Genomic DNA, 27985 nt, shown 5'->3' on the forward strand with positions numbered 1-27985 from the left:
TTTTAAACTCTGCTAGAAATTAAAAAAAAGTATGTATGTATGTGTATTATACTTTTTTTGATAAACTTAATGTAAGTTTTATAATATTGTGACGTTTAGCGTCGCATGTAGAGTTAGGTAGGATGTAGGTAGATAGGAAAGAAATGAAAGTTTAATTTAGAAAAGTTATTTAATATTAATTAAAATTTGACTCTAATCAAGAACAAAAATAGACAAACTAAGAATGAGCTCAGCGCATTATACAAAGAAGTTAGGAAGTCAATCAAAAAAGACTATAGTAACCACAGAAAAAACATAATAACCAAAAATTTAGAAAAGTATAGAAGTACTAAACGTGCACTGAAAGAACTGAATACTCATAAACCATGGATAAACAAATTAAAAAAAGGGCATACCGAAACAAGATCAAGAGACGATGTAATAGACTCAGCAACATCCTTCTACCAAAATTTATATAAGAAACAGAATAATCTAGAAGAACAAAACTATGAAAACACTTTTACTAGTGAAGAACTAAAAATAGAAGAAAAAGAAGTATACAACCAACTAAAACACCTAAAGAGTGAGAAAAGTCCAGGACCAGATTCTATCCCCAATGAAGCCATCAAAATTGGAGCACCAGTTCTCATTAACTACCTAACAAAGCTATTTAACCTAATACTAAACACAGGGGATACACCAAAACAGTGGGAAAACTCAGACATCACTTTAATATACAAGAAAGGAGATCCACTAAACATAGAGAACTACAGACCAATTAGCCTTCTAGCGAGTACATACAAACTCTTTACATCAATCATTCTCAAGCGAATAACACAAGTCATCGACAATGCCCAAGCCATAGAACAAGCAGGCTTTCGCGCCGGATACAGCACTGTTGATCATATACATACATTGGAGCAAGTACTTGAAAAGTATAAAGAGTTTAACAAACCACTATATATAGGCTTCATAGATTACAGCAAAGCTTTCGACACTATCAGTCATAACGCTATATGGGAAGCTCTACAACTAGCTCAGGTTAACACAAAATATATCAACATACTAAAGAACATATATAAAAACAACACCAGCAGAGTAAAGTTAGACAGAAGAGGGCAAGCAATAAAAATAGAACGGGGTGTGCGGCAAGGTGATCCACTCTCACCTAAGCTCTTCATCGCAGTGCTAGAAGGAGTCTTCCGGAAGCTTGGTTGGGAAAAGAATGGAATAAGGATAAACGATCAACATCTAAGTCATCTAAGATTCGCTGACGACATAGTGCTATTTTCAGAAACTGCCACAAGCCTAGAAACCATGATGAGAACACTAACTGAACAAAGCAGCAAAGTAGGACTTGAAATGAACACTAATAAAACAAAAGTGATGACCAACAGCTATGAAAAGCCTATAATCATTGGTAACGAGACAATAGAGTACGTAAATAACTATATATATTTAGGCAAACAGGTATCATTTTCGAAAACCAGCAACGAAGAAGAGGTTAACAGAAGATCAACTATAACCTGGAAGAAGTACTGGTCTCTGAAAGAAGTTATGAAGGGAGACTACAGCATGACATTAAAAAAGGTGGTGAGTGACACCTGTCTCCTGCCATGTCTAGTCTATGGTTCACAAACATGGGTATACACCAACAAAGTGAAGGAAAAAATAAGAACTACGCAGAGAGCTATGGAGAGAAGTATGATGGGGCTGCGGAAAATATACAAAATACGACACACAAGAATCAGAGAAAAAACCAAGGTAACCGACGCTCTTACCCATGCTCTCAAGCTTAAGTGGAACTGGGCTGGCCATGTAGCTCGCATGACAGACAAAAGGTGGACCATACAAACCACAAAATGGAAGGGACCACACGGAAAACGCCCCCCCGGCAGGCCGAAGAAACGCTGGTCCGAAGACATTACCCAAATAGCCGGAAAACACTGGATGGAGACAGGAGAAGACAGAGAAAGTTGGAAAAAACTGGAGGAGGCCTTCACCCAGAGAGGGATCCATATAAACAAATAAAAAAACAAAAAAATTAATAATAAAAAAAAATAATAAAAAAAAAAAATCTAGTAGTAAAAATACAAAGCCATAATAAAAAAAATATGGAATATATAAGGCTATAATAATAATAATAATAATAATTAAAATTTAAACAAGTTAGCTAGGGTCGTGAGTCCTTATAACTGAGCAGACACATAACGAAATATCGAAACGAGTCCTTAATAGGAGGCACTTTCCTGATGCTGTACATCGCAGGAGTCGCAGTTGGTCCAGAGTAGTCAAGGATGGCTCCCCGCTGTGGTTCCGGATTCCCAGCTCAGAATGGAAACCTTCCGGAATGTAGAGTTTGGGCATAGCGCAACCCGGGGTAGTGCAGGATAGAGGGTTTCAGACTCAACCCCAGACTTGGTTCCTAGTAATATTGGGCATATTAGAAAATGCACACAACAGTGACTGCGACATCCGGCTAACAAGGACGAAATATTAGGAAAGTGATCCCTTAGCATTATTTTAGTGTTCACGGATGAAGCAGTCAAAAAGAAATATAATAGATTACAATATAACAGAAATTAAAGTAAAATTGTTCCTATTAGAAACTTAAATTAAATATTAACACTTACCCGAACCGGGGAAATGTACACAGCATAATATCAATCAGGCACGATCTAAAATAGTATCCAAGGTAGGCAAATATATTATTTAAGATATATTTTATATCTTATTCATTAATTTTCTTCATGTGACAGATTTCCGAAAACTATTTTAAAATGTTTTTAAATTTTTACAACCGGCCACCACAAAGCGGTTAGTGCAAACGAGGTTTTATAGCAAACCGTTACAATACAGTAAAGTACAAGTAGTATTATGTATATATCTTCGCAACCGCTCTCGAAAACCGCTTCAGGTCCGCTTTTAGGTCCGTCCAGAATTTAAACTTATTAACAAGACTCTACTGTCCGTTGTCTGTCACCAGGTTGTATCTCATGAACCGTGATAGCTAGATAGTTGTTTTCACAGATGATGTATTTCTTTTACTGCTATAACAAGTAATACTAGAAAGTACCTACGGTGGGCGAAACTGACTCGCACTTGTCCGGTTTTTTTATATTTCATCTTATTCCTTTACTCAAGCGGTTGTGTTGTTTCTTCATCTAGTACTTATGATGATAACACAAGCCTGATACAAGTATTGATTTGACTCTTAACATTTGTTCTCGTTGTTGCAGGACCGGACCGCGACGGTGGCGCCCTCGTGGCGCGTGTGGAAGCTTGCGGCGGCGCAGCATCTGCTCCGTGCCTCACTGCATTGGCACCTCTGTGACGCTGTCAAGGTAACTAAAAATATATTATATTTGCCAAATGCCATATCTTATACAACCAAAAGCAAAACTAACTAATTATCTCCACTAGCTCTTAAATAGCCATAACCAGTTCCGTAGCCAAAGAGTAAAAACGGGACCCTTATTACTAAGACTCAGCTGTCCGTCTGTCTGTGTGTCACCAGACTCTATCTCATGAACCGTGATATGGAGTGTTTCTAAAGTGGGGCTCCCATACAACTAACGCGATTATTTTGCCGTTTTTAATGTAATGGTACGGAACCTTTCATGCGCCAGTCCGATTCGCATTAAACTTAGTCGGTTTTTAGTAATTGGTGAGTTTTGGTTGTCACATTCATGACATCGTCATGACGATATATTAAACACGACTTGCCCAAAACAAAGGAGAGTGGCCTGTGACACACTAGTGTAAATAACTAGAGGAAGCCTTTGCCAAATGGCTTAGATATAATAAACACGCTCTAGAGTTATATTCAACATAGAGAAAGGAATATACGGAGATGCGTGAAGTAGTGCAAAATATTGCACTCGTAAATTTACAACTAACACTACAATTCGTTTCCGCTTTACCCGACCCGTACAGCGCCACCTGCTTCAGGTATCATATATGAGGCTACAATGTTATGCACTAGTGTTAAAAAACAAGGAGAAAGAGGGATTATGTGTGGAATGTGCGTGTGATATGTGGGTCTCTAACGCATGAATCGGTAAACTTTTATTAGGAAGACGTTAGTACAATTGATTTCGTTGGTTTAAAGTTTAAAAAGTTAATCATATAAGTGCATAAAACATTAATTTGTCATGATTTTAAGATGATTATATTTTACTTGACTATGCTTCACTATCATATGTGGTCCACCATAGCTTCATAACTGTGATAAATGATTGTGAATTGAATGAGGTTAGTGCAATAACAAAGTGCCGCAAGTAGTGCGTACGTGGCCTAACCCTAGAGCACAGAATAAATAATAGTACTAGGTACAGAAGACTCACTCTAACAAAACGCGTCTGTTACGATCAGCACAGATATGGCCGGCCCCTAGGTAGTGACAGCGCCACGGGCGGCTTATGGCTTTCCCCAAAATTGGGGTGGAACAGATGTACTTGTAGCTACCGCGGAGTGAGCTATGCCTGCCTAGAGTTACGGACCTTACGCTCCGAAGTGTCCACGCCGACCGCCGTACTTTTGTTTTAACACATACAGCTGTCTGCAGTCACTAGTCCAGTTCCTTCATTAATTCTGTGTAATTTTAGGTACACGTGTACGCCGTCGAGACAGCAGGACTACGCGCGCGAGTTTCCACGCCGAAGGCAAGCCCCCTCACTAACTTATGACATGTATTATACGTTGATATCATGTTGTTACTTAACATTTAATATTTAAGAGAAAAGCTCTGCGATTTTTATACTATCAGACTGATGGATGCTCGGATTGGAATGTATAGATACGTAACTATGAAAAATCGAATATTACAGTAATTAAAGAGTGACGTATGTAAATTAATATATACATTAATAGTATTATTACTACACTACAGTGTACTTAAGCGTATTTTGTATTAACTTATTCCATTTATTTTGAAGCTGACCTTGGGGATTATAATAAAATTCACGTAAATCAATGTGTTGTTTCAGTTTCATTAGAGCAGTGGTTCCTAACCTAGGGGTAATTACCCCCGTGGGGGTAAAACTGGTTTATCACGGGGGTAATAAGCTAACCTAATATAACAATACAACAAACGTACACGTTTTATTTTTTATTACCATTGGGAGGAGGGGTAAAATCAGGTTCCCTAGTTAGTCATAGGGGTGACCGGACTGAAAAGGTTAGGAACCACTGCATTAGAGTGAGTATAAAAACCGTGACTGCATTAGTTTCCTTCCTTAAACCAAGTCTCGAATCCATTTCCTTTTCTTGGGGTAAAATGTTATCGAGTTTGTTATAGGACACGTATATTGCCCGAGTGTTTAGAGATGTATTTTTGTATGATCAGAGAAGCCTTGTAGACCTTATAGTTCATGCATACCTTTCTATCAGAAAACACATGCACATGGAGTATAGTAAGTAAGGACCCTTTTTTGATAGATTAGATAGATAGATAGAATACTCTTTATTGGCACACCTCAGTAAAAAGATACAAAAGAAAAATACAATTGATTAAATGTAGAGGCAGACAACAGGCGGTCTTATCGCTAAAGAGCGATCTCTAGAGATTAGTTGGGGTAATGCAATTTGTCATTTTATTATCTGGTAAGTACTGGAGGAAAGGCTTTTCAATATTTCAGGTTCCTTATCTTAGGTTCTTTATTAGTATCAGAGACATAATACAGTAAAAATTATAGATAATGACAGTCAAAGTGGCCAAATATATTGATATACTATAGGAATAATGATGTGTTTCAATATATTCGTTCACTGGCTCTCACTATCTACAATACAATATGATAATATCATATGTTTAAAACTGGTCAACATTATGAGGTTCCCTAGTAAAATAGTCAACAACAAAAGTTATAACAATAACAGTTAAATAGGTATAACAGTTTTTAAATTACCTAGGAACATTATAATCACCTCAAGTTATGTTCGTCTAGAAGTGATCACCTGAAGTAATCTTATAGTTGCAGTACCTCATTGTGTTATAGTTAGTTTTTTTTTAGCATTACAAATAAGGTAAACAATCTTGATGTGTCTTTTAATTGAAAAACACATTTTAAAAATTAAGTTGCGGCAAATATGTAACAATTATGAATCTAATACGATCATTTATATTCTTCTGCTTTCATAAGTAATAGTTTTTGATTTATAAAAATCGTTTTTCAATTAAAAGACAAGTCAAGATCGCTTACCTTTTTTCAAGTTCTTTCGAATGCTAAAAAAACGAACTATAGTGTACAGTCAAGTCTGCGTCTATGATTTTAAATATGCACGTAGATGCTCTGGGGAGAGCCACGTTTTTTGGTTATCTATTTCGGTTGAGCATTAGAGCGCCGCTACTGATTTTCGGGCGTGAGATAGACTGCTCGTCTCTGTCTGATGGAGACAGTTAAGAATGACGGATAGTTTATCTCACAGCGTGATACTGGTCGCGGCGCTCTCGTGCTAAGTCTACTGCATGGGTGATGCTGCAATGTGCATGGTGTGACGAGTGGTGACGTCTGTGTTAAGTGAAAACGGTAACTGTGTTCCTTATAATCTGTTACATTATTACTTATTACACAATGAGGCGCCAACGTCAGTATATAAAATATTAAAATTTATGAGAGTTGTCGTTGGTTCGTTTTAATATGAAATGAAGTTTATTTTTGCGTAGATGGTGGCGCCTCTATTGAGCTATTTGCGAACTGTGTGTACTAACCTGCTGTTTGACTTTTGCTTGCGTTGTTTTAATATGTTAATAGATGGCTCTGTTTCAGATTAGGAATATTTCTTTGATACTTTGATACATTGTAATTGCTATACTTACATCAAATCGTATGTATTAATTTTTTTAATGACTGTATTGTAAGATTTAATTGATCAAAGAAATATGACTAGAGTTAGACTAAGCCAAGATGGCAGCGATTTTGACGACTTATAACCTCTATGAAATTATGAAATTTATATAACACTTGAACAGTCTGGACTATCAAAATCGGTGCCAAACTTAGTTTGGCGTAGCAATAATAGGGTTGGCAACTGCATGTCTAAGGTTGTCATAGACGTTGGCAGCATAGGTTTAACCTGTATAGTCGCACCAATAAAAGTCTGCAGCGGATTTGATAGCCCACGCAGCGTAAGTGTTATTCATACGTCATAATTTCATAGAAGTTTGACGCTTATAATGACACTTGCACTGCGTGGGCTATCAAAATCGCTGCAGAGTTTTTACGGTCTAACTCTACCTAGTTTTGTTTTATGGAATTTTATGCTTGAAGGGCTTGAGTCAGACCAAGCTAACTCGGCAGCGATTATGATAGCACATACTGTGTGTTGTTTCAAATGTCTAAGTAGTATTCATATTAGACTATGACGTTTAAAATAAAATAACACTTGCACAGCTGAATTAGCTTGGTCTGCCTCTAGCATCAAGACCATATTTTTCAAAAAAAGACATTATTCGCATTAAACCTATGCTGGCGCCATCTGTAAAATACTACGACGGTCAACCCTATGATTGCTGCCCTTTGTCTATAAAGAAAAATTCAGAGTAAATCCGTAAAATACACGGTCAGCGTTTGATTAATCTAATTCTGAATATCAGAGTTACATATCGTTGGACAAAACTATTAATGTATGGCAAAAGCGGGCACTGGTCAAGCATCCAATACATTAATAATCTTGGCCTTTGAAGTGTCATTCTACGGAACTTGCTATGTAAACAAACCCGCCATATTGAAACTGTCAACAATGATTAATTTACTAGGAACTTTTGTTTACATAGTTAGCAAGCTCCATAGAATGATGTTTTACGTAGATCTGAATGATATTGATAAATCGGTGAGTGTATAGTTTACTAAATCTCTGGCACTTAATAAATTAATATGATGGTAATAACCTTTTGGTAGTAACCTTCAAATCAAGAGTGAACAGGCACCTTCTGGGCGAGCTCGCTCCATCGTAGGCCACGTCTACGCCTCGGCTAGTCTGTGGCCATGAGTAAGCCCATTCATTAAAAAAAAATACATTTCTTTGTTCTGTTGCACGTCGTTTTTATTGTTGTGTTGCACGTTCCTTGCTTGCACTGCGTTGGATATGACCGTTTTTTTGCGAACTGCTATTACATTCCTTTATTTCTTGGCCATTAGAACTGCATTGTGGAGTGCGGCTTCCGAGCTATAGCATAGAACCTTCGCTTCTTAACTACTGGTAAGTCTGGCTGCTTTTTTCTTTTTTTAAGCTTGTAATGTAATGTGTACCGTAATAGGGAATATTACTGCAATGTTCTGCCGCCAGAGTACAGTACTAATTTGTTAAGAAAACCCATAGAGTAAATTATACACACTAACGCCTTAAACAAGTTTTTTGACAAGTTTTTACTATGACATTGATGCATCAAGGTGGTTGTTTACAGGTGTACTACCGCGAAACGCGAAAATTGCAATTTCGTTATCTGCCTGTCTATCGATCGAATAAGCAAGAGTGATAGAGAAGCAGAAACCGAACTTTCGATTGTCGTGTTTCACGGTAGGCCATGTGATTGAGTTAGTGACGCCCTCTACGCAGAGTTTGACATTCCCTATCACGATTCGGTTCTACACCTCAAATTAATTAATACAATACATATTCAAGTAATATTAACCTTTAGCATGCTGAGGAGGAAACAGCAAAACATATTCTTCTAGAATGCAAACAGGTAGAAGTATATAGGAACGCCGAACACACTGAAAGAGTAACAACCTGAAAACACTGTTAGGTTTTGTAGAGGAGCTGGGGTGGCTAGCGTAGCGCTACCTCGTTTTTTCACGCAAAATAGGCACAATGGATGTCGAGTTGCTGAAAAGGCCCTGAAAAACTAACTAGTAGACCTATAAGTGTCCAGTGTCACAATTCAACTTAAAAAAAAGCCTAGCCAAAATATCAATTTCATTTATTTATTCTCTCTTAAAAGCTTACAGTAATATACCAAATTGCTTACACGCTTACAGATAATTCTACAGACGCATACAAAAGATTCAAATTGTAGACTTAGAGCCAATTGCACCAACCACATTTGACAGACTGATCATCGTCAGCCGGCGCGCCCCGGCGCTTTCCTATGAAACATCCATACATAAAAATTTGCTACAGGTAGCTAAAAGTACATCCGTTCCATTCTACCCCAATTTTGGGGAAAGCCATAAGCTGCGCATGTCGCGGTCGTAACAGATCGTAACAGACGCGTTTTGTTAGAGAGTGAGTCTTTTGTACCTAGTACTATTATTTATTCTGTGATAAAACGCACATTTTTATGCACAAAGTTAAAATGCGAACATAATTAATAGCGCCACCTAAAATAATGATGTAGCACGCATCGTATGTATATTAGGTTTAGGTTTAAGATCATTTAATCTCATTAAGAATTTTACAATTCACTTGCACGAGATAAAACATTAATAATAAAAAGATTATAATAATATGGATATGAGCGTACAGGCACTAAATTATAACAACATTTTAAGACGTAAAAAAAGGGTACCTGATCAAACAACTATTTGTTGACCGCGCGCTTTGCATGCAACTAGTGACAATAACACCAAAACAAGTAATAGGTACATGGAGTCATTACAGCTAGATATGGCATGATGCGTACGCTGAGCGTAGTTGGGTTTGTATACATGAGGTTATAACTATACTTGTTTGCTCGTTTTATTTGTGTTTATATCATTTGCCAGTATATTTAAGTTTAGTTAATAAGTAATATATATATATCCCTATGTATAATTTGAATACATATGGTTTTTTTTTTTTTTTAATAAGTTAATGTAATTTTACATGTTAATATATGCCTACGTTATTTAATAATTATTTGATATATGTTTTTTTAATAACGATTTAAAGTGAGATATTGATTTAGTTTCTTTTATGATTTTTGGCAGTTTATTGAATAACTGAGCACCTTCGCAAAGTATACTTTTTTTTCCATAGTTCGTTCGCGACGGACGTGGAATTAAGTCATCAGCGTTTCGTAGTTTCATTTTTTGCACCTGATATTTTCGAGTAAATTTTAGCTGTGATAAGATATCATTTTGAGTTATTTTTCGTACCAATATACAATTATAATATATGTAGGTTTGAGTTACGTTTAAAATTTTTGTTTCATTATATAGTGTTTTGGTTGGGGTTAAAAAGTCATAGTGAAACAGTACTTTGATTAATTTGTTTTGTGCTATTTGAATAGTCTCAAGATTGGTTTTAGCAGTAGTACCCCAGACTTCTATAAGGTAGTCTATGTGCGGTTTTATGAGCGAGTTGTATATAGTGTGGCGCACTTGCGGTGGAAGAGTATTAGCAAAGTTACGCAGAGCACCAGTGAGAGATGTTAATTTCGATTTTACTTTGTCGATGTGTGGTTTCCAGGTTAAGTTCTTATCGAGTATTAATCCTAAGTATTTTTCACTGTCTACTTGTGTGATAATTTGATTATTTATTGTTAGTGGTTGAAAATCGGTAATTTTTTTATTTTTTGCTGCGAAAATGATGTAATTTGTTTTGTTTACATTGATCGTTAACAAGTTACATTGAAACCAAGTGTTTAGCAAGTTTAAATCGTTTTGCGCATCTTTAATAACATCGTTTATTGCATCTCCAAAATAAAACAGACTAGTGTCGTCTGCATAGAGTGTGATATCGCCCTTCAGATCGAGTTCTTTGATGTTGTTAATGTAAATAAGAAATAATAGAGGTCCTAGTATTGACCCTTGAGGAACGCCGCAGGTAATCATTTTTGGCTCACTTTGATAATTTTGAATTTTGACAATTTGACGGCGGTTAGAAAGATATGATTTTAGGATGTCTAATGCTACATTGGTAATACCTAGCTCTTCTAATTTTCGTAGGAGTATGTTGTGACTGATTGTGTCGAACGCTTTTTTGAGATCAATAAAAATACCTAGTGCTACTCGTTTTTCGTCTATTTTGACTTTAATATTTGTCACAAGGTCTATTGTTGCTGATAACGTATTGGATTTTGGCCGGAAACCATACTGTTTTTCGTAAAGGAAGTTTATACAATTTAGATGTGATTCAAGTCGACAGTATATTATTTTCTCAAATATCTTCGAAATTACTGGAAGAACTGATATTGGACGATAATTGCTTGGATCGCATTTGCTCCCCGATTTATAGATTGGCGATATTTTTGCTAATTTTAGACTATATTTAGTCTCCCACAGTCCTCCTGAGGGTCTGAGGAATGGGAGGGTGTGTGCTGCGCCAGCACCGAGCCCGGGGGCAAGCAGGGTACCTTACGATTCTTAGACCTCAACTCAACATAATGTATATGTTTATTGCTAGGAGACTGAAAGGCAGTAAATTCGTACGGTCAAGGTATTAAATGTCGGCACAGAAAAAGTGCCAGAAATATGTACACGCTACCTCAATGCATGGGCAGTAGGGTAGTGTATACATATGTTTGGCGCTTTCTGCGTGTCGTTGTTTAATGACTTGACTGTACAATCGCCATTAGACGTATCGGAGCGACCACGGTGTCCACACATATCTGAACAAAGGAGACTACAACAAAAGTATAGCATAACATATGGTGTTGACCCTGTGTGTAGGTACATGGTCCCAGGTAGTGGGCATTCTAGATCTCTTTAATGCTGAATTTCTCAAACACCTCGCGCAGATGTTAAGTTAAAAATATGTAGTAGTTGTTGTATGTACGAGTTTTATTGTTTATCATAATTGGACTGTGTTATGGAATAACGAACTAAGTAGTTAGTTCGTTATTCCATAACGCATTCTAATTATTGTTTCATTTGAAAAATAGATCTCTCGACTAATTATATACGTCTACAAATAATCCGCAATCGACAGGTAAGTAAATCTCAATGAGCTACTGACACAGCATTATAAAAGATAAATCTTTATTGGGGATTTAATGTTTCTGAACATACACTGTAACTACTTATAGTTTTATACAGCACAGGCACAGGAGACTAGTTACATGAAACCGGCAGTCTATCTCGCGGGCGAGATACTGTCGCATCACTTCTTTGCTAGGGCTACAGGGTAGGTAAGTACTAGACAAAGACATATGTGAGAAATATAAAGAATCTCACTAACCAGCCGTCAAAATCCCAGGTAATTTAGGTAGGTACTTACGCACTCATTTTATAACGCCACCTTAGCATGTTTTTATCAAAAGATCAGAACTTCGATTGCTTGGCGGTGGCTAGTTTCGTGTAACTCTTGTAGGCTGCAGTAGAACTTTAATATAATCATAAGTAATTAATATTTATACTTATTATTGATAATGTACGTGTATATAATCGATAAATATATGAAGATCAGAAAGTAAATGCATAAATAATTTACATAGAACGCCTCGTATACAATCTATTAGAGAAAAACATAATACATAGGTGTCTCTTTGATGTCGACTGTATGTTCATGAGTAGGTATTACATAGGTATGTAATCTTATTTTTTTTATTACGTCTTTGGTTTCGACGCCTGAAAATTATTTCACATGCGAGTTTAGTTCGCGATTTCTTGCTATAATATTTTGGTAGGCGTTAAAAGCGCCGACGTTAATATTTTTTGCGTCTACCCGCCGACTTCCCCGCTTAATTAACAAACTAATAATTTTCCATGGTAAGTTTTACCAAGTGAAACTAGCGCGTAGATCTCGTAGTAAGTACCAAAACATTTACTCTGCTCTATAAAGTCAATATCACAGTTAAGTAACGCTTGGCCGTTTTGCTGTTGTTAAAGTAGTTTAAGTCAAGTGTATGCCGGATGGCTCCTGGTTTGGCCTGCTCTTTAGAGTACGCAAAGCAATTAATATACTACGCAAGGAGCCGAAACCGCTCTTTATGACTGTACTGTCGTGGTTAGCACATACCTAGTACTAGCACCTACTTGTAGTACACGACTAAATACCTGCTGCGTTTTCCAGTGATGCCTGCCGGCCTAGCCAAGGTTACAATCACTATCGCTTCGACAACGAAAAGCATTATGTCTCTATCACTCCTCCGTATTAGTGTGACAGTGACCAGTTGCGTTTCGATCGCTACGGATCGGATGCGGATGCGGCTCCAGCCCTGCGGTACAGCGTTGATGCGACGGGCGGCTTCCTTCGCTGTTGCTAAGTGAGTCTAGTTACATCTCACACTGTATATGCTTCGTTGTGACCTGAAAACACACAAGTTACTGTACTGTAATAACTAATAAGTACGATTCCCACCGAACGGGCGGAGTTGGCGCGCATTTCACATTTGTGCGGCCGCAAGCCGGTCGGCTGCTCGCGGACGCGACCGCGTATGTATAGGCACACTTAATTACCTCTCAGGTAAGTAAGGTAAGGTGTATATTTGTTAATCGTGCATTACAGCGCGCAAATTTGCCAAGTAGGTAAATTTACTAAATTTTGCAACATATTTTGAAGGTAATAATGTTTTGTGTGTGGTTAGTAATGTGTCCGCTTGTCAACTAATCTCAAGAATTGACATAGGCACTAGTTTCTACGAAAAAACTCATTGGTACGAACCGGGGTTTGAACCCGCGACCTCCGGATTGAAAGTCGCACGCTCTTACCGCTAGGCCACCAGCGCTTCCAGCGTTTTTAATGTATATGTAAATTATCAAGTAGATTTTAAGATTTACTTTGAATGTACCTACCAATAATGTTGTGGCTTTGAAAATTTCAGTGTCTGTGACGCGGCTACAACCGAGCTCCAGTGCCGCCCGGCGCGGAAAGCGCCATCGTCTGCTGCCGACAGGTGAGCTGAACTCCTTTATTTCTTCAAAATTTGCCACCTGAAAATACACGTAACTAAAGTTTATATTTCACTACACACGAGAGTAATAAAAATCAGTTTCAGCAAATAAAGTGACTCGTTTTTATTGTTCTTGTATGTGCCCATATTTATCTGTAGGTGCGGTGACTTAAATTAATGTCTGTGTTAATTAGTACCTTGTCACATTGACAATAATTATCAGGTCCGTGCAACGGCTTCCATATTGTCACAAATACTAATTTAAATACCGATATTTGTACACTGGCTTTCAAAAGTGCATGGATAGATGTCGACCGACCGTAATCCCTTAATATTACGGTTGAAACATCTCCACGCCACATTTTGAACGCCAGTGTACAAAGATCAGAAATCAAATTAGTTGACTGTACACATTGATTGAACGTTGAACGTGTGTGTGGTTGTATGAAATAGTGAGTATACTTAGTGACACAATTGTTCTGAAAACAACAGTTTAGTTGCCCTAGTTGGACAGTTTTTACTATCCGGAGCCTGTCATGTTGACTGTGTGTATTCATCGTGAGTAATGTGTATACAAGGAACAGTGAAACATTGCTCTGAAAAGAACAGTTTGAGTGTCTTGACAAGGACAGTTTTTAGTATCTGGAGACAGCACATCATCTTCATGTGTTCTAATATGGTGGGTGCGTGGGCTGGTTGGTTGGCTGGCTGGCTGGCTGGCTGGCTGGCTGGCTGGCTGGCTGGCTGGCTGGCTGGCTGGCTGGCTGGCTGGCTGGTTGGTTGGGTGGTTGGTTGGGTGGTTGGTTGGTTGGTTGGTTGGTTGGTTGGTTGGTTGGTTGGTTGGTTGGTTGGTTGGTTGGTTGGTTGGTTGGTTGGATGAGTGATTGATTGATCGTGTGATATAAGAAACAGTGAAACAATTGCTCTGAGAAGAACAGTTTTATTGTCCTGATAAGGACAGTTATTAGGATTTGCAGCATCATTTTCACCTATATTGGATTTCCTATGATTTATAAATAAAAAGTACGAATAATGATAGATATATAATCAATATACATACATTAATTATAAAATGGTGTAGAAACACTCGGCGGTGGGGTGCTCTGTAACTGGGGACCGTAGGGCTGGCAGCTTCCTCACACAACGCATAAGCATTGCAATTCAGCGAGGTAATGCTGCCAGTGTCTACGGTACCTTGCCGAGGGGCGATTTTTTATTGTAATTTAGGTTTTATTTTTATTAATTTAGTATAATTTTAGTTTATAAGTTTTTATACAACATTTATATTAAATCAAATAAATTATAAAATCGGACTCGCGCACGTTCCGTACCATTTCGCAAAAATGGCAAAAAAATCACGTTCGTTGTAAGGGAGCAGTTAAATATTTATCTTTGTTGTTATAGCGGCAACAGAAATACATCACCTGTGAAAATTTCAACTGTCTAACTATTACAGACGGACAGCAGAGTTTTAGTATTTAACAGGGTCCCGTTTTTACCCTTTGGGTACGGAACCATGAAAAGCAGAGTACCTAATGTTCAAAATTGTACTTATCAAACCACTTCAATACAAATTACTAATACCATGTAATAAGAAAATACCAACCGTGTATTTCAGCGTCGACTGTCGAAGCTATTCGAGTACCGTCGATCGGCGAACGAATCAGCGGCGGCGAGCCAGTAATGCCAGTATCTCCCCCTCTGCTATCAGGTGAGCATACTCCAACTCGCATTGCACTCCACACCTGAAAAATACACACATATTATAAGCTTAGTTAGTGCTATCTTTATGTTCAAATCAGCAGCCTTTTTAAGGTTTCAATGGTTATGAGAGACAAAAACAATGATTATAGCCTGGAAAAGATTAATTACAACGCCAAGAGTGAATTGATTGATTACAACGCCAACGGATAGATCAGTGGTTCCTAACCTTTTCAGTCCGGTCGCCCCTATGACTAACTAGGGAACCTGATTTTACCCCTCCTCCCAATGGTAATAAAAAATAAAACGTGTACGTTTGTTATATTGTTATATTTGGTTAGCTTACTACCCCCGTAAAATACCAGTTTTACCCCCACGGGGGTAATTACCCCCACGTTCGGAACCACTGGGATAGATCGATTAGAACAGGTGACTGTTGCTGAATGTGGTGCAATTAAAAACTGGTATCAAACTAAAAACCGGCCAAGTGCGAGTCGGACTCGCTTTCCGAGGGTTCCGTTCTGAACATTAATTCCGACTCACCCTTGACTGCACATTTCTAATAGGTTTTCCTGTCTTCTGTAAAGATCTATTTTGTATATTTTTTTGAAATATTTTAAATAACTTCTAACCTATATACATATTTATAAATTATAAAAAAATATATGTATATTTGAAATTGTCAAAATGAGCTCTTTAATTTGACTTAATAACACGATATAGTTTGAAATTTCTTTATTTTCTCATGTACCTCCCCAAAAGTGGCCCCCATGTTTAAAATTACATTACATATGTGTACCAAATTTCAACTTAATTGGTCCAGTTATTTCTGAGAAAATAGGTTGTCACTGACTGACAGTCAGACAGACAGACAGACAGACAGACAAACAGAAGCACGAGTGATCCTATAAGGGTTCCGTTTTTTCCTACTGAGGTACGGAACCCTAAAAAGCTTGTAACATTTTCGAGCTAGGGTCACAACGGACTAGGCTAGAAGGCCGTTTAACTTGAAATGAAACATGTGATAAGAAAATACCTACTGTGTATTCCAGTGCCGACTTTCGAGGCTCCGATCAGCGCCCAACGGCAAAGCACGGGCTTCCTTCACTTCCAGGTTAGTTGACGGCGTTAAATTTATGATCTGAAAATAGGCACATATTTATATCTCGATATAGGTATCTCTTGTACCTATACAAACAGGTAGGATTGTACCTACATATTCACGGAACAAATAAATTTCAACAAGTTTTTAGGACAGACGATTTGTTGCTACCTACTTAATATACCTAAGATTATCAAACTATTAAGTAGGTATGTATATGAGTATATGTTGGTTAATAGTTAGTGAGTTAGTTAGTGCTTCGGGCATTTTCCGCATTTCGACAATCATTGTGCCTATTTTGCGTGAAACGAGGCAGCGTTATTCTAACCACCCCAGCTCCTCCATGAGCCTAGCAATGTTTTCAGGTTCCTAACTGCCTGCCTCTTTTAGTGTGCACGGAGTCCCTAGGACCTAGGGACAGGATCAAATACCTAGGGCCTAGATATGAGTATGTAGGTATATTGACTCGACGTTGCTCAAAACGGCAGTTACTAAATATGAACTTACATATGTAATGAAAATACTTACTTTCCAGTACTGGCTGCTGACTGACGCCGGAAGCAGCCTACCACCATCACGTATGACATCGCTATCCTTTTCTGGCTTCCAGTACCAGATGAGAGCTCCGTCTTTATCTGAAGGTATGTTTCCGGTATCGCTATCAATGCATGTACTTGGCACCTGAAAAACTTATGTTTTGTCTCACATTCTGTATATTATAAATTATAGACAGTCATATATAGATACACCTACTGACAGAAAACGCACAACCTAGATGCATGGCATGGGGTTAACAAATTAAACACCTGAACCTTTCTCAAGAATCACTCTATTGATAGGTGAAAACCGTATGAAAATCCGTTCAGTAGTTTTTTGTTTGTCGCGAATATATAAACACAAAAACAAACAAATTACTTATTAATTTATTTATTGCATATTGCATAGTGGATAAGGGACACTTTCGAATTAAATTGAAACAGAGTGTACATTGTAATGCACATTGGGCCTTACGAGGATACGGAGTAGGTATAAAAAAACCCGAGTCATCCAAGACGTTATATTACATCTATACCTACATCTCCTGTTGGTAACTGGAAAAAACCTAGGTTCATACGTATCTTAAAACTGAAAAAAAACTTATTTTGGTATTATATTTGTTGACTTCGTTTCTATACACTTTTATAGCATGTTTCACTATGTCGTCGCAAGCTTTAGGGAGTAGGTAAGTATACATTTAGGCTTCCGAATACTGTAATTACGTCATGAAATATACCTACCGCTTTTAAATCCATATGCACTGCATACGTATATCTACATCTACATATACGTAATATACGTATATCTTTATCTCATTCTTGTTCTATAAATATGTGTACTCGTAAATTTGGAAATTGAAAATACGTAGCACGACAAAAGTAGGTAATTTAGTTAACTTTATATATAAATATAAATTGGTTATTTTTAAATGATAATACGTTTATTGTATTTCGCAATTCAACGCGGTAACGCAGCGAGTGTGATGGGCACCTTTGCGCCGGGGGTAGCGCGGGGAGGCCTCTTTGAGTAGTTTTTATATTCCTTATTTTATTTTAGATGTATTTAGGGTTTTAGTTGTAATTTAGTATTATTTATATATGTATTTAGTTCATAAGTTATTTATTTGTTTTTCTACGGTCTTTTTCCTATGAAATAAATATTATTCGTTTATTGTATAACCTGTTAACTTATTATGATAATTATGTGAGACACGCGCCGGCATAACAGTAACAACAGAAATTGCGTCTTTTGCTATCTTTATCAGTTATACAATGCACGTGCCGTTATCTTTTTTTGTAAAGGTCATTAAGTAATAAATCAAAAACAATAAGCACCGAGATAACGGTTTACGTAATTAAATGTTTTGTGAACTCACCTCCATATCATGTTGAATAACACTTTTCACTTCACGATTTTCACTGTATGATTTGCACACGTATGAAATTTAATAAATGATATACTCCGTATCACGTAGTATTAATAAAAATGCAATATAAATGCATAAACATCGGACAATCTTGAAACAATATCAACAACACTGAGAACAGTCACTCGCCTCGGCGCCGGTGCACGCACTGTCGACGTCACACAGCATTTTCAAAATTTTGGGGCCCCACGCTGATGCGCCATCTCTTTCGCGCGCATGGGAATCGGTGAGACGGCATGCAAACAAAGATTTTGGGTATAAATACAGGTGCCCTGAAAAACCCTTTATTAATCTCGGAGTCGGAGTCGGGAGTCGGGAAGTCGGGAAAAATAAAAGGAAGAAGAAGAAGATGATGATGATGATGGTTGGATGGATGATTCTTGAAGAGAGGGAGAAATATCTGAATTTATGCATGCTGTACCTACTGGGAGGTGGGTGGTAAATAGACACGCGTGTAAAGCTCTAGCTGGAGACGTTCAATCGAATCTCTATATACTTAGTTATGCCTATTTTATATACGAGTACATTACATACATAGGTATAGTGGGCAGGCAAGGTCTACTTACTAATAATAATTAAAATATGCTTGGTGCACATTAATAATTGTGACGTAAGTACTAGATCGGAATCTAAAGATTTAAAAATATATTTATTAGCTTGCTCTAGTATCAATATTATTAGCGCACACACACATGAGGTTAAACAATAACTTTGCCCTTTGCTTGTAAAAATAACTATACATATTTTTAAATTAAGTAACTACATATAATTGTTGTTTTGTTTGTTTTAGAGAGCTGGGCTGGCTGGCGTCAAACCACCGTCAAAGCAGGCGGCGAACGAGGTGGCTGGCTGCTGTTACAAGTTAGAAAATTGGACTTGCGGTGCGGGGTAAGTAAGTTATTATACATATTATTAGATAGATAGATCGATCGATCGATTGTTTGTCCGTATGTGTCGTTGCTGAAACTTTGTATTTGCGGTGCATATAGTTAGAATTATTTGCGGCCCTGAAAAGGGCCTTTTTGTATTTGCGTCTGAGGACGCGGGCGCCGGGGCGCGCGCGCGCGCGCGATACGGTAATACATGCGTCAGTACATATTACACGATGTCGCGCGCGGCGGACCAAGTGCAAGCGGAGCGCTTAACCACCGAAACCGTAGAGGGTGCGGCCCTGACGCTTCAGAGCGTAGACGACGTCCATGGCGGTGACGGTCTTCCTCTTGGCGTGCTCGGTGTAGGTGACCGCGTCACGGATCACGTTCTCGAGGAACACCTTCAGAACACCGCGGGTCTCCTCGTAGATCAGACCGGAGATACGCTTGACGCCACCTCTGCGGGCGAGACGACGGATGGCGGGCTTGGTGATACCCTGGATGTTATCACGGAGCACCTTCCTGTGGCGCTTGGCTCCTCCTTTCCCCAGACCTTTACCTCCCTTACCGCGACCGGTCATTGCGACCTGTAGTAGATATGAGACTTCTCGAACGGAATACACGGACAACGACACACGACTTGCGGCGCGCGTCGACACGAGTGGAATAACTGGCTATCGACGTCTGTGCGATATTTATACGCTTTACCCTATTGCGGGGAGACGGGGGACGGGGTTAGAGATATCGGAGCATTAATATTTGATTTATTTTTCATTCATGAAATATAATATAATATTGATAAATAATTTCATATGATATGGTTATTTAAATTCATTTTGGGGATATAAATATGTAGTTACTCACATATAATTACTAACTATAATAACGGCGACCGGCTCATGGAAGAGAGGCCGTATGTATAACTAACTACATATATGTAGCACTCTCTATTTCTATTTCATTCCCCTCTAATCTCTAATATTATCCTCTAGCATTCAGTCAGTGGTAATAATTATGTCGATAAAATTTCGAGAAATCTATATTATTTTGTCTTAACTTAACTTTTAGTTGGCGCGTAATATCACGAGTTTAATTCACTTTCCTTCTTTCCATTATACTACATAATAGAGTATATCGCGGTTAAATTTCATATACTACTTACTATATTACCGTACATCTTATGTATGAATTGATGTATATATTTACTAATGACTAATAATATTGATCGATCGATTTATCTACGCAAGTGTTTGTTCAAAGAAACATATTATATAATTTTCGAATCATGTGTGGCCCTGAAAAGGGCCTTTTGATATATGACAGAAGCTTCACGTTCGCATGTCCAGACGCAAAACGCGTGGTACAAAATAATAGATATAATGTAACCGAATGCGTTGGCGCAGACTGCGTTCGGTGATTTAGCTCCGTGCCGATTTTAGCGTGGCGGGTGGTTTTAAGCACGTTCACCGCGGATCCTGCGAGCCAGCTGGATGTCCTTGGGCATGATGGTCACACGCTTGGCGTGGATGGCGCACAGGTTGGTGTCCTCAAAGAGACCGACGAGGTAAGCCTCGCTGGCCTCCTGGAGAGCCATAACGGCAGAGCTCTGGAAGCGCAGGTCGGTCTTGAAATCCTGAGCGATCTCACGCACCAGACGCTGGAAGGGCAGCTTGCGGATCAGAAGCTCAGTGCTCTTCTGGTAGCGACGGATCTCACGGAGGGCGACGGTGCCGGGCCTGTAACGATGGGGCTTCTTGACGCCCCCGGTGGCCGGCGCGCTCTTGCGGGCCGCCTTGGTGGCGAGCTGTTTACGGGGCGCTTTACCACCGGTGGATTTACGAGCGGTCTGCTTGGTACGGGCCATTGCGAAAAATAAAAATTACTACGACACACGGTACTACGTTACGTCAACGAGTCACGAGAGGTAATAAACTTCGCAACGCCGAGAGGCGCTTTTTATGTGCTCGTCGGAAAGGGACGGAGTTAGTGTCCGTGTGAGCGAGAGGGTTATAAAATTCACATACACGGTCCCCCTCGCCCCTCTTTTCCTTTCTCACCAATGGTACGATTTCTAATTACAATAACATTAATATTATTGAAATATTATTAATAAATTTGCTTTTTTTTTTTTTTTTTTTTAGGTATTATGTATGAGTTAGGACAGTTAGTTAGGTTCCGCGGAGCTAGGTTAGGTTAGGATTGTAAATAACAATATTTGACCGAGTCAGGTCAGCAAACCTAACTTACGAGGTTAGGTTAAGTTAGGCGATATTTATGTAAGTATACTCGATATATTGTTCAAGTTTGATTTGTTTTGGAAATTCCTGGCATCTGGTAACCTAACCTAACTTAACCTGACCTAACTCCTAAAGAAACCTAACTCTAGCGAACCTAACTTAACCTAACCTAACTCTAGCGAACCTAACATAACCTGACCTAACTCCTAGAGAAACCTAACTCTAGCGAACCTAACTTACTTATTTTACAGTACATATGGTCCTATTTTCCGGCACTAGTGCGTAAAATAGCACATTTCGTGCTATGTCAAAAGTTTATAAAGGGCCATATGTACACGTCCCTAACCCTATTTAACCTATATTATTAAGTGTTGGTAATGTGTAAATAAATAATATTTTTTATTGATATTTATCGACAGATTGACACAGTATGCGCGGTTAGAAACTTCTTATATCATATTCAGAACGTATTTGTGGCCCTGAAAAGGGCCTTTTTGGTTGTTGCACAAACCACACTCTCGAAGCGTGTCGTGTCGTCGCAATACGAACTACCTAAACCCATTACACTAAAAGTGTATTGAGAAGACAGACCGCATACGAGGAACGACGTACGCTTACTTGGAGCTGGTGTACTTGGTGACGGCCTTGGTGCCTTCACTGACGGCGTGCTTGGCGAGCTCACCGGGCAGCAAGAGCCTCACGGAGGTCTGCACCTCCCTGCTGGTGATAGTGGACCTCTTGTTGTAGTGAGCGAGGCGGGAGGCCTCGGCGGCGATGCGCTCGAAGATGTCGTTCACGAACGAGTTCATGATCGACATGGCCTTGCTGGAGATACCGGTGTCGGGGTGGACCTGCTTGAGCACCTTGTAGATGTAGATGGCGTAGCTTTCCTTGCGCTTATGCTTCTTCTTTTTCTTAGAGTCCGACTTGGAGATGTTCTTCTGGGCCTTGCCGGATTTCTTGGCGGCCTTACCGCTAGTCTTGGGTGGCATTGCGATATAGTTAGATGCTTACAGTACGAGAGTCGAACTGGAAATATGATATTTTTTTACGGTCGCCCGATCTTTGCTAGCGTAGCGTACGGGAAATAGGGGATTAAAGATCGAGCGTCGAGCCCGCGGTATCTCGACCAATAGCGTTCGTGCATCATTAACATCGTCTGTAGGCATGGTGGGGAGTGCGAGGGCGTGTTGATATTATGTATTTAAATATTCATTATTATATTATCAATAATAAATAAACATTACCCGCCTGATGTGCTATGCTATGTAATAATAATAATGAGTTAACCAAAATATATTTGAACCATAACCATCTGTCATCAATTTTTATAACTGTAGGCGGCCAAAAATTTGGTATATTATAATTATTTATTTATTTATCATTCTTTTGTTACAGAGACACACTGTTGTAGCTGAGTAATTAAGTAAGTAAGTAAGTAAGTAAGTAAGTAAGTCTTTGATCCGTCCGAGCCATCCATAAACAAATAAGTGAGTGAGTGTATCCGAGTGTCTAATTTATAATATATTTAATTATGTGATGTATGTGTTTTTCACTATAGGAACGATAATCACATTATAGTTCAGTACCTACTCTTACCGTAATTATAATTCATTCATAAATGTGTAGTATCATAATTATTTTTTTTTTTTTTTTATTATTATTATTCATCGATCTAATGACATCATATACGTATGCGTTATGCCATGAAACTTATAACTTTTACACAGAATTATATTGTGGCCCTGAAAAGGGCCTTTTGTAACGGTCACTCGGGCGGGAATGTAACAGAGGCCCCGTGCGTGCGATAAATGTACGCACGAGACAAATGCACACATTCACCAGTCGCCGTGTGTTACCGCTAGAGATGTAGCCTGATGAGAAGTGAGGACACTTAAGCCTTCTTCTCGGTCTTCTTGGGCAGGAGTACGGCCTGAATGTTAGGCAGCACACCACCCTGGGCGATGGTCACACCGGAGAGGAGCTTGTTCAACTCCTCGTCGTTGCGGATCGCCAGCTGGAGATGCCTAGGGATGATCCTGGTCTTCTTGTTGTCGCGAGCGGCGTTGCCTGCCAACTCGAGAACCTCAGCGGCCAGGTACTCCATGACGGCGGCTAAGTACACCGGGGCACCGGCACCGACGCGCTCGGCGTAGTTGCCCTTGCGTAAAAGCCTGTGGATACGGCCGACGGGGAACTGGAGTCCGGCACGGTTAGAACGTGACTTTGCCTTTCCCTTAACCTTGCCACCTTTACCGCGTCCAGACATGTTTGATGAGAGATTTAAGTTTTCAGTTTACACACAACGGACGAGAGCACGTATTGCTCGTGAGTGTCGGACAAGAATATTTTTTTAGCAAGCCGCGCGTTAAGCTATATAGTCTCACGGAGCGCGCTGATAGTGGGGATATAACGAGCCGACATAACACGAGACCGATCGACCAATCGACGCCCCGCATGCAAGAGTGCGAATGAATAAATAAATTAATAACAAAATATTCTATAAGTAAGTTCATATAACTCCACATTAATTTATATAATTTGGCCTATATCTATAGGCCATACGTACGTATACTAAGTATGTAGATAACTTACTAAATATTGTTTGAAATGTAAGACTTGCGTCATATCATGTTTATTTATTTATTTACGTTCCAATAAAAAGTTGGTGTAAATTCATGATTAATGAAAACCTAATATAATCTCTATCAGTGTGATAATCATCATCATCGTATTGATGACTTTTGTGCCTTGATATTCGACTTTTTACTCCGATCCGAACACCTTTTGGTATGTTATATATATAAAAACACTTTCGATTCTCTCATTGATAAATCGATCGATCGACTCGTGTATGTGCTCATTGCAATGAAACAGAGGTGATATGAACCTTTGAATACATTTGTTAGCCCTGAAAAGGGCTTTTTGATGTGCGTATAACGCGCACAGGCGTATGACGTGAGTCGAGAAGAGGCGAGACACGTCGTCGTATAATATTTATAGCAACGACAATCGACATCTCCTCTACCATCACGACAACTACCGCGACCGATGTAAGGACGACGACGACAATATGGCGCAGTCTTCTTACTTCTTCGAGGCAGCCTTCTTAGCGGCGGGCTTCGCTTTGGGAGCGGCAGCAGCCTTCTTTGGCTTGGGAGCTTTAGGCTTCTTGGTCGGCGGCTTCGCGGTCTTCTTGGCCTTAGGCGCGGCGGCGCTCTTGCCCTTGGCGGGGGTGGAAGGTTTCTTCGCTGCGGGCTTCTTTTTGGCGGCGGCGGCCTTCTTGTCCTTCGTGGCGGCCTTAGGCTTGGCCGGGGACGCGGCGGCCTTCTTCGCCTTAGCCGGTTTAGCTGCGGCGGGCTTCTTAGCGGCGGCTGATGATTTAGCGCTAGATTTCTTGGCCGCGGCGGGTTTCTTGCCGGCGGATGAAGTCTTCGATTCCAGTTTGAACGAGCCGGACGCGCCCTTGCCTTTGGTCTGTATGAGTGCGCCGGATTCGACTGCGCTCTTCAGATATTTTCTAATGAAAGGGGCCAGCTTCTCGGCGTCGACCTTGTACTGGGCGGCGATGTATTTCTTGATAGCCTGCAGGGACGAACCGCTTCTCTCCTTCAGCTCCTTGATGGCGCTGTTAACCATCTCGGACGTCTTAGGGTGGGTGGGCTTCGCCTTAGGCTTCTTAGCGCCTGCGGAGGCGGACGCCTTAGGCTTCTTCGCGGGCGTCGCCGGGGCGGGAGCGTCGGCAGCAACTGCGGTATCGGCCATATTTAAATAACCAAGTAATATATGTAGTTTAACAAATTAGTAAATCGCACGAACTGCGCAAAGAGAACAGCGGACGCGTGTAAGCGGAGCGCTGCGCTGGCGAGTACTAAACACGAGTCGCATGGGGGCGCCACTTTTTATATATCCACTCCGGCTTAACCGTAACGCAGACCCTTATGTCGCGGGACGTTTTCTCGTAATAACACTTCCAACTTTTCACTTACTCGTTTATGATTAAACTAAATTTATAGTGAATTATATTATAATGATTATAATAAAATTGCACATGTATATTCTTTATGAATTGATATATCTATTTTAATAGAAGTTTTAAGTTTTGGAACGCCGTTAAACGAATGAGGGAACTTTACTTTTGGTATTATAGGTTGCGGACACCTCGGGTCTGTTTAAAAAGTGATTTTTCTTAATTAGAATTACATTTAACAATATTATGTGTCTTCCAGTTAAAAGCGAAGATACCATAGATAGATGTGACACAATAACAAAAGTAGAAAATTATAGTTATAATGTTATTTTGACTTGTTGTCTTCACTGTCGTAAAACAGCCGTACCGCGCCTTGGATTGCCTACGTTCAGCGGTTTGCTCTCTGCTGGTACCGATGTAAAACGGGATATGTATTTTATGTTACGTTTATATAATTATGTTCTATTATACATTACGATATCACCATATTCATGAATATTATTATAATTCTGATGGTTTTTAAAAACTCTCTTCTACGAGGATCATACAGCAGCGCGAACTCACACTCTGAACGTGCGGGCATGGTAGGTAGGTAGAATCTCGTGTAGGTAGGTCGTATTTTATTTAGTTTTGGTTTTAGTAGTAAAGTAAAAATTTATCTGAATATTACGCCTAATATTAAAACAAACGATATACTTAAAATTAAATTATTGCAATTAGTGTGTTTATCGTTGGACATAAGAATCTGTTTAGGTTGATATATTAGGTTGATATATGTACTTAATTATATTCATCATAGGGACACGAGAAGTCTTAGGCTTCTGAGTTACTATATGTAGTTAACCATTTTTATATAAGTTATATTAATATTTTTGATGTGGTAAAATTGAGGTGAGTGGGTGAGGGGATGTTGGGTGTCCCTGTCTGTTTTGTGCACTATTTGCGAATCCTTTACCTAATTGGGCAGTTCATCCTGGTCGTCGTCGTTATCAGTACCTAGTAGTAGGTCACAGCCTCACAGGTGTCAGGTGATAATGCGATTGTTTGTTTTTAAAATATATATATGGTGTTATTAGTAAAACTAACTAAAAAGTTAGCGAGTGTGCGTGTGTGAGAAATACATGTTTGGATTTGGAAAACGCGAGTAATAGGTGAATACTTTATTACTTAATTAATTATTTAGATTTGGGTTAGGGCGATGCTAGTCGGGAAGTCGGGAAAAATAAAAGGAAGAAGAAGAAGATGATGATGATGATGGTTGGATGGATGATTCTTGAAGAGAGGGAGAAATATCTGAATTTATGCATGCTGTACCTACTGGGAGGTGGGTGGTAAATAGACACGCGTGTAAAGCTCTAGCTGGAGACGTTCAATCGAATCTCTATATACTTAGTTATGCCTATTTTATATACGAGTACATTACATACATAGGTATAGTGGGCAGGCAAGGTCTACTTACTAATAATAATTAAAATATGCTTGGTGCACATTAATAATTGTGACGTAAGTACTAGATCGGAATCTAAAGATTTAAAAATATATTTATTAGCTTGCTCTAGTATCAATATTATTAGCGCACACACACATGAGGTTAAACAATAACTTTGCCCTTTGCTTGTAAAAATAACTATACATATTTTTAAATTAAGTAACTACATATAATTGTTGTTTTGTTTGTTTTAGAGAGCTGGGCTGGCTGGCGTCAAACCACCGTCAAAGCAGGCGGCGAACGAGGTGGCTGGCTGCTGTTACAAGTTAGAAAATTGGACTTGCGGTGCGGGGTAAGTAAGTTATTATACATATTATTAGATAGATAGATCGATCGATCGATTGTTTGTCCGTATGTGTCGTTGCTGAAACTTTGTATTTGCGGTGCATATAGTTAGAATTATTTGCGGCCCTGAAAAGGGCCTTTTTGTATTTGCGTCTGAGGACGCGGGCGCCGGGGCGCGCGCGCGCGCGCGATACGGTAATACATGCGTCAGTACATATTACACGATGTCGCGCGCGGCGGACCAAGTGCAAGCGGAGCGCTTAACCACCGAAACCGTAGAGGGTGCGGCCCTGACGCTTCAGAGCGTAGACGACGTCCATGGCGGTGACGGTCTTCCTCTTGGCGTGCTCGGTGTAGGTGACCGCGTCACGGATCACGTTCTCGAGGAACACCTTCAGAACACCGCGGGTCTCCTCGTAGATCAGACCGGAGATACGCTTGACGCCACCTCTGCGGGCGAGACGACGGATGGCGGGCTTGGTGATACCCTGGATGTTATCACGGAGCACCTTCCTGTGGCGCTTGGCTCCTCCTTTCCCCAGACCTTTACCTCCCTTACCGCGACCGGTCATTGCGACCTGTAGTAGATATGAGACTTCTCGAACGGAATACACGGACAACGACACACGAC

General features: G+C 39.5%; 3 protein-coding genes and 1 pseudogene across 3 annotated transcripts; all 4 read right to left on the bottom strand.

The window, feature by feature from the left end:
- Nucleotides 1-19642: 19642 nt before the first annotated feature.
- LOC134676661 (uncharacterized) lies at nt 19643-27926 on the bottom strand (annotated as a pseudogene).
- On the bottom strand, nt 22225-22602 carry LOC134676666 (histone H2B). Its single transcript, XM_063535064.1, has one exon. It carries the CDS (start codon nt 22600-22602, stop codon nt 22225-22227), a length of 378 nt encoding a protein of 125 aa, XP_063391134.1.
- LOC134676670 (histone H2A) lies at nt 23505-23882 on the bottom strand. The gene has a single exon (XM_063535069.1). The coding sequence runs from the start codon at nt 23877-23879 to the stop codon at nt 23505-23507; it is 375 nt and encodes a 124-aa protein (XP_063391139.1). The 5' UTR covers nt 23880-23882.
- LOC134676664 (histone H1C-like) lies at nt 24698-25375 on the bottom strand. Its single transcript, XM_063535062.1, has one exon. It carries the CDS (start codon nt 25373-25375, stop codon nt 24698-24700), a length of 678 nt encoding a protein of 225 aa, XP_063391132.1.
- Nucleotides 27927-27985: the final 59 nt, after the last annotated feature.

The sequence above is a fragment of the Cydia fagiglandana genome, chromosome 24 (assembly GCF_963556715.1).
Source record: "Cydia fagiglandana chromosome 24, ilCydFagi1.1, whole genome shotgun sequence".
Classification (NCBI taxonomy): Eukaryota; Metazoa; Arthropoda; class Insecta; order Lepidoptera; family Tortricidae; genus Cydia; species Cydia fagiglandana.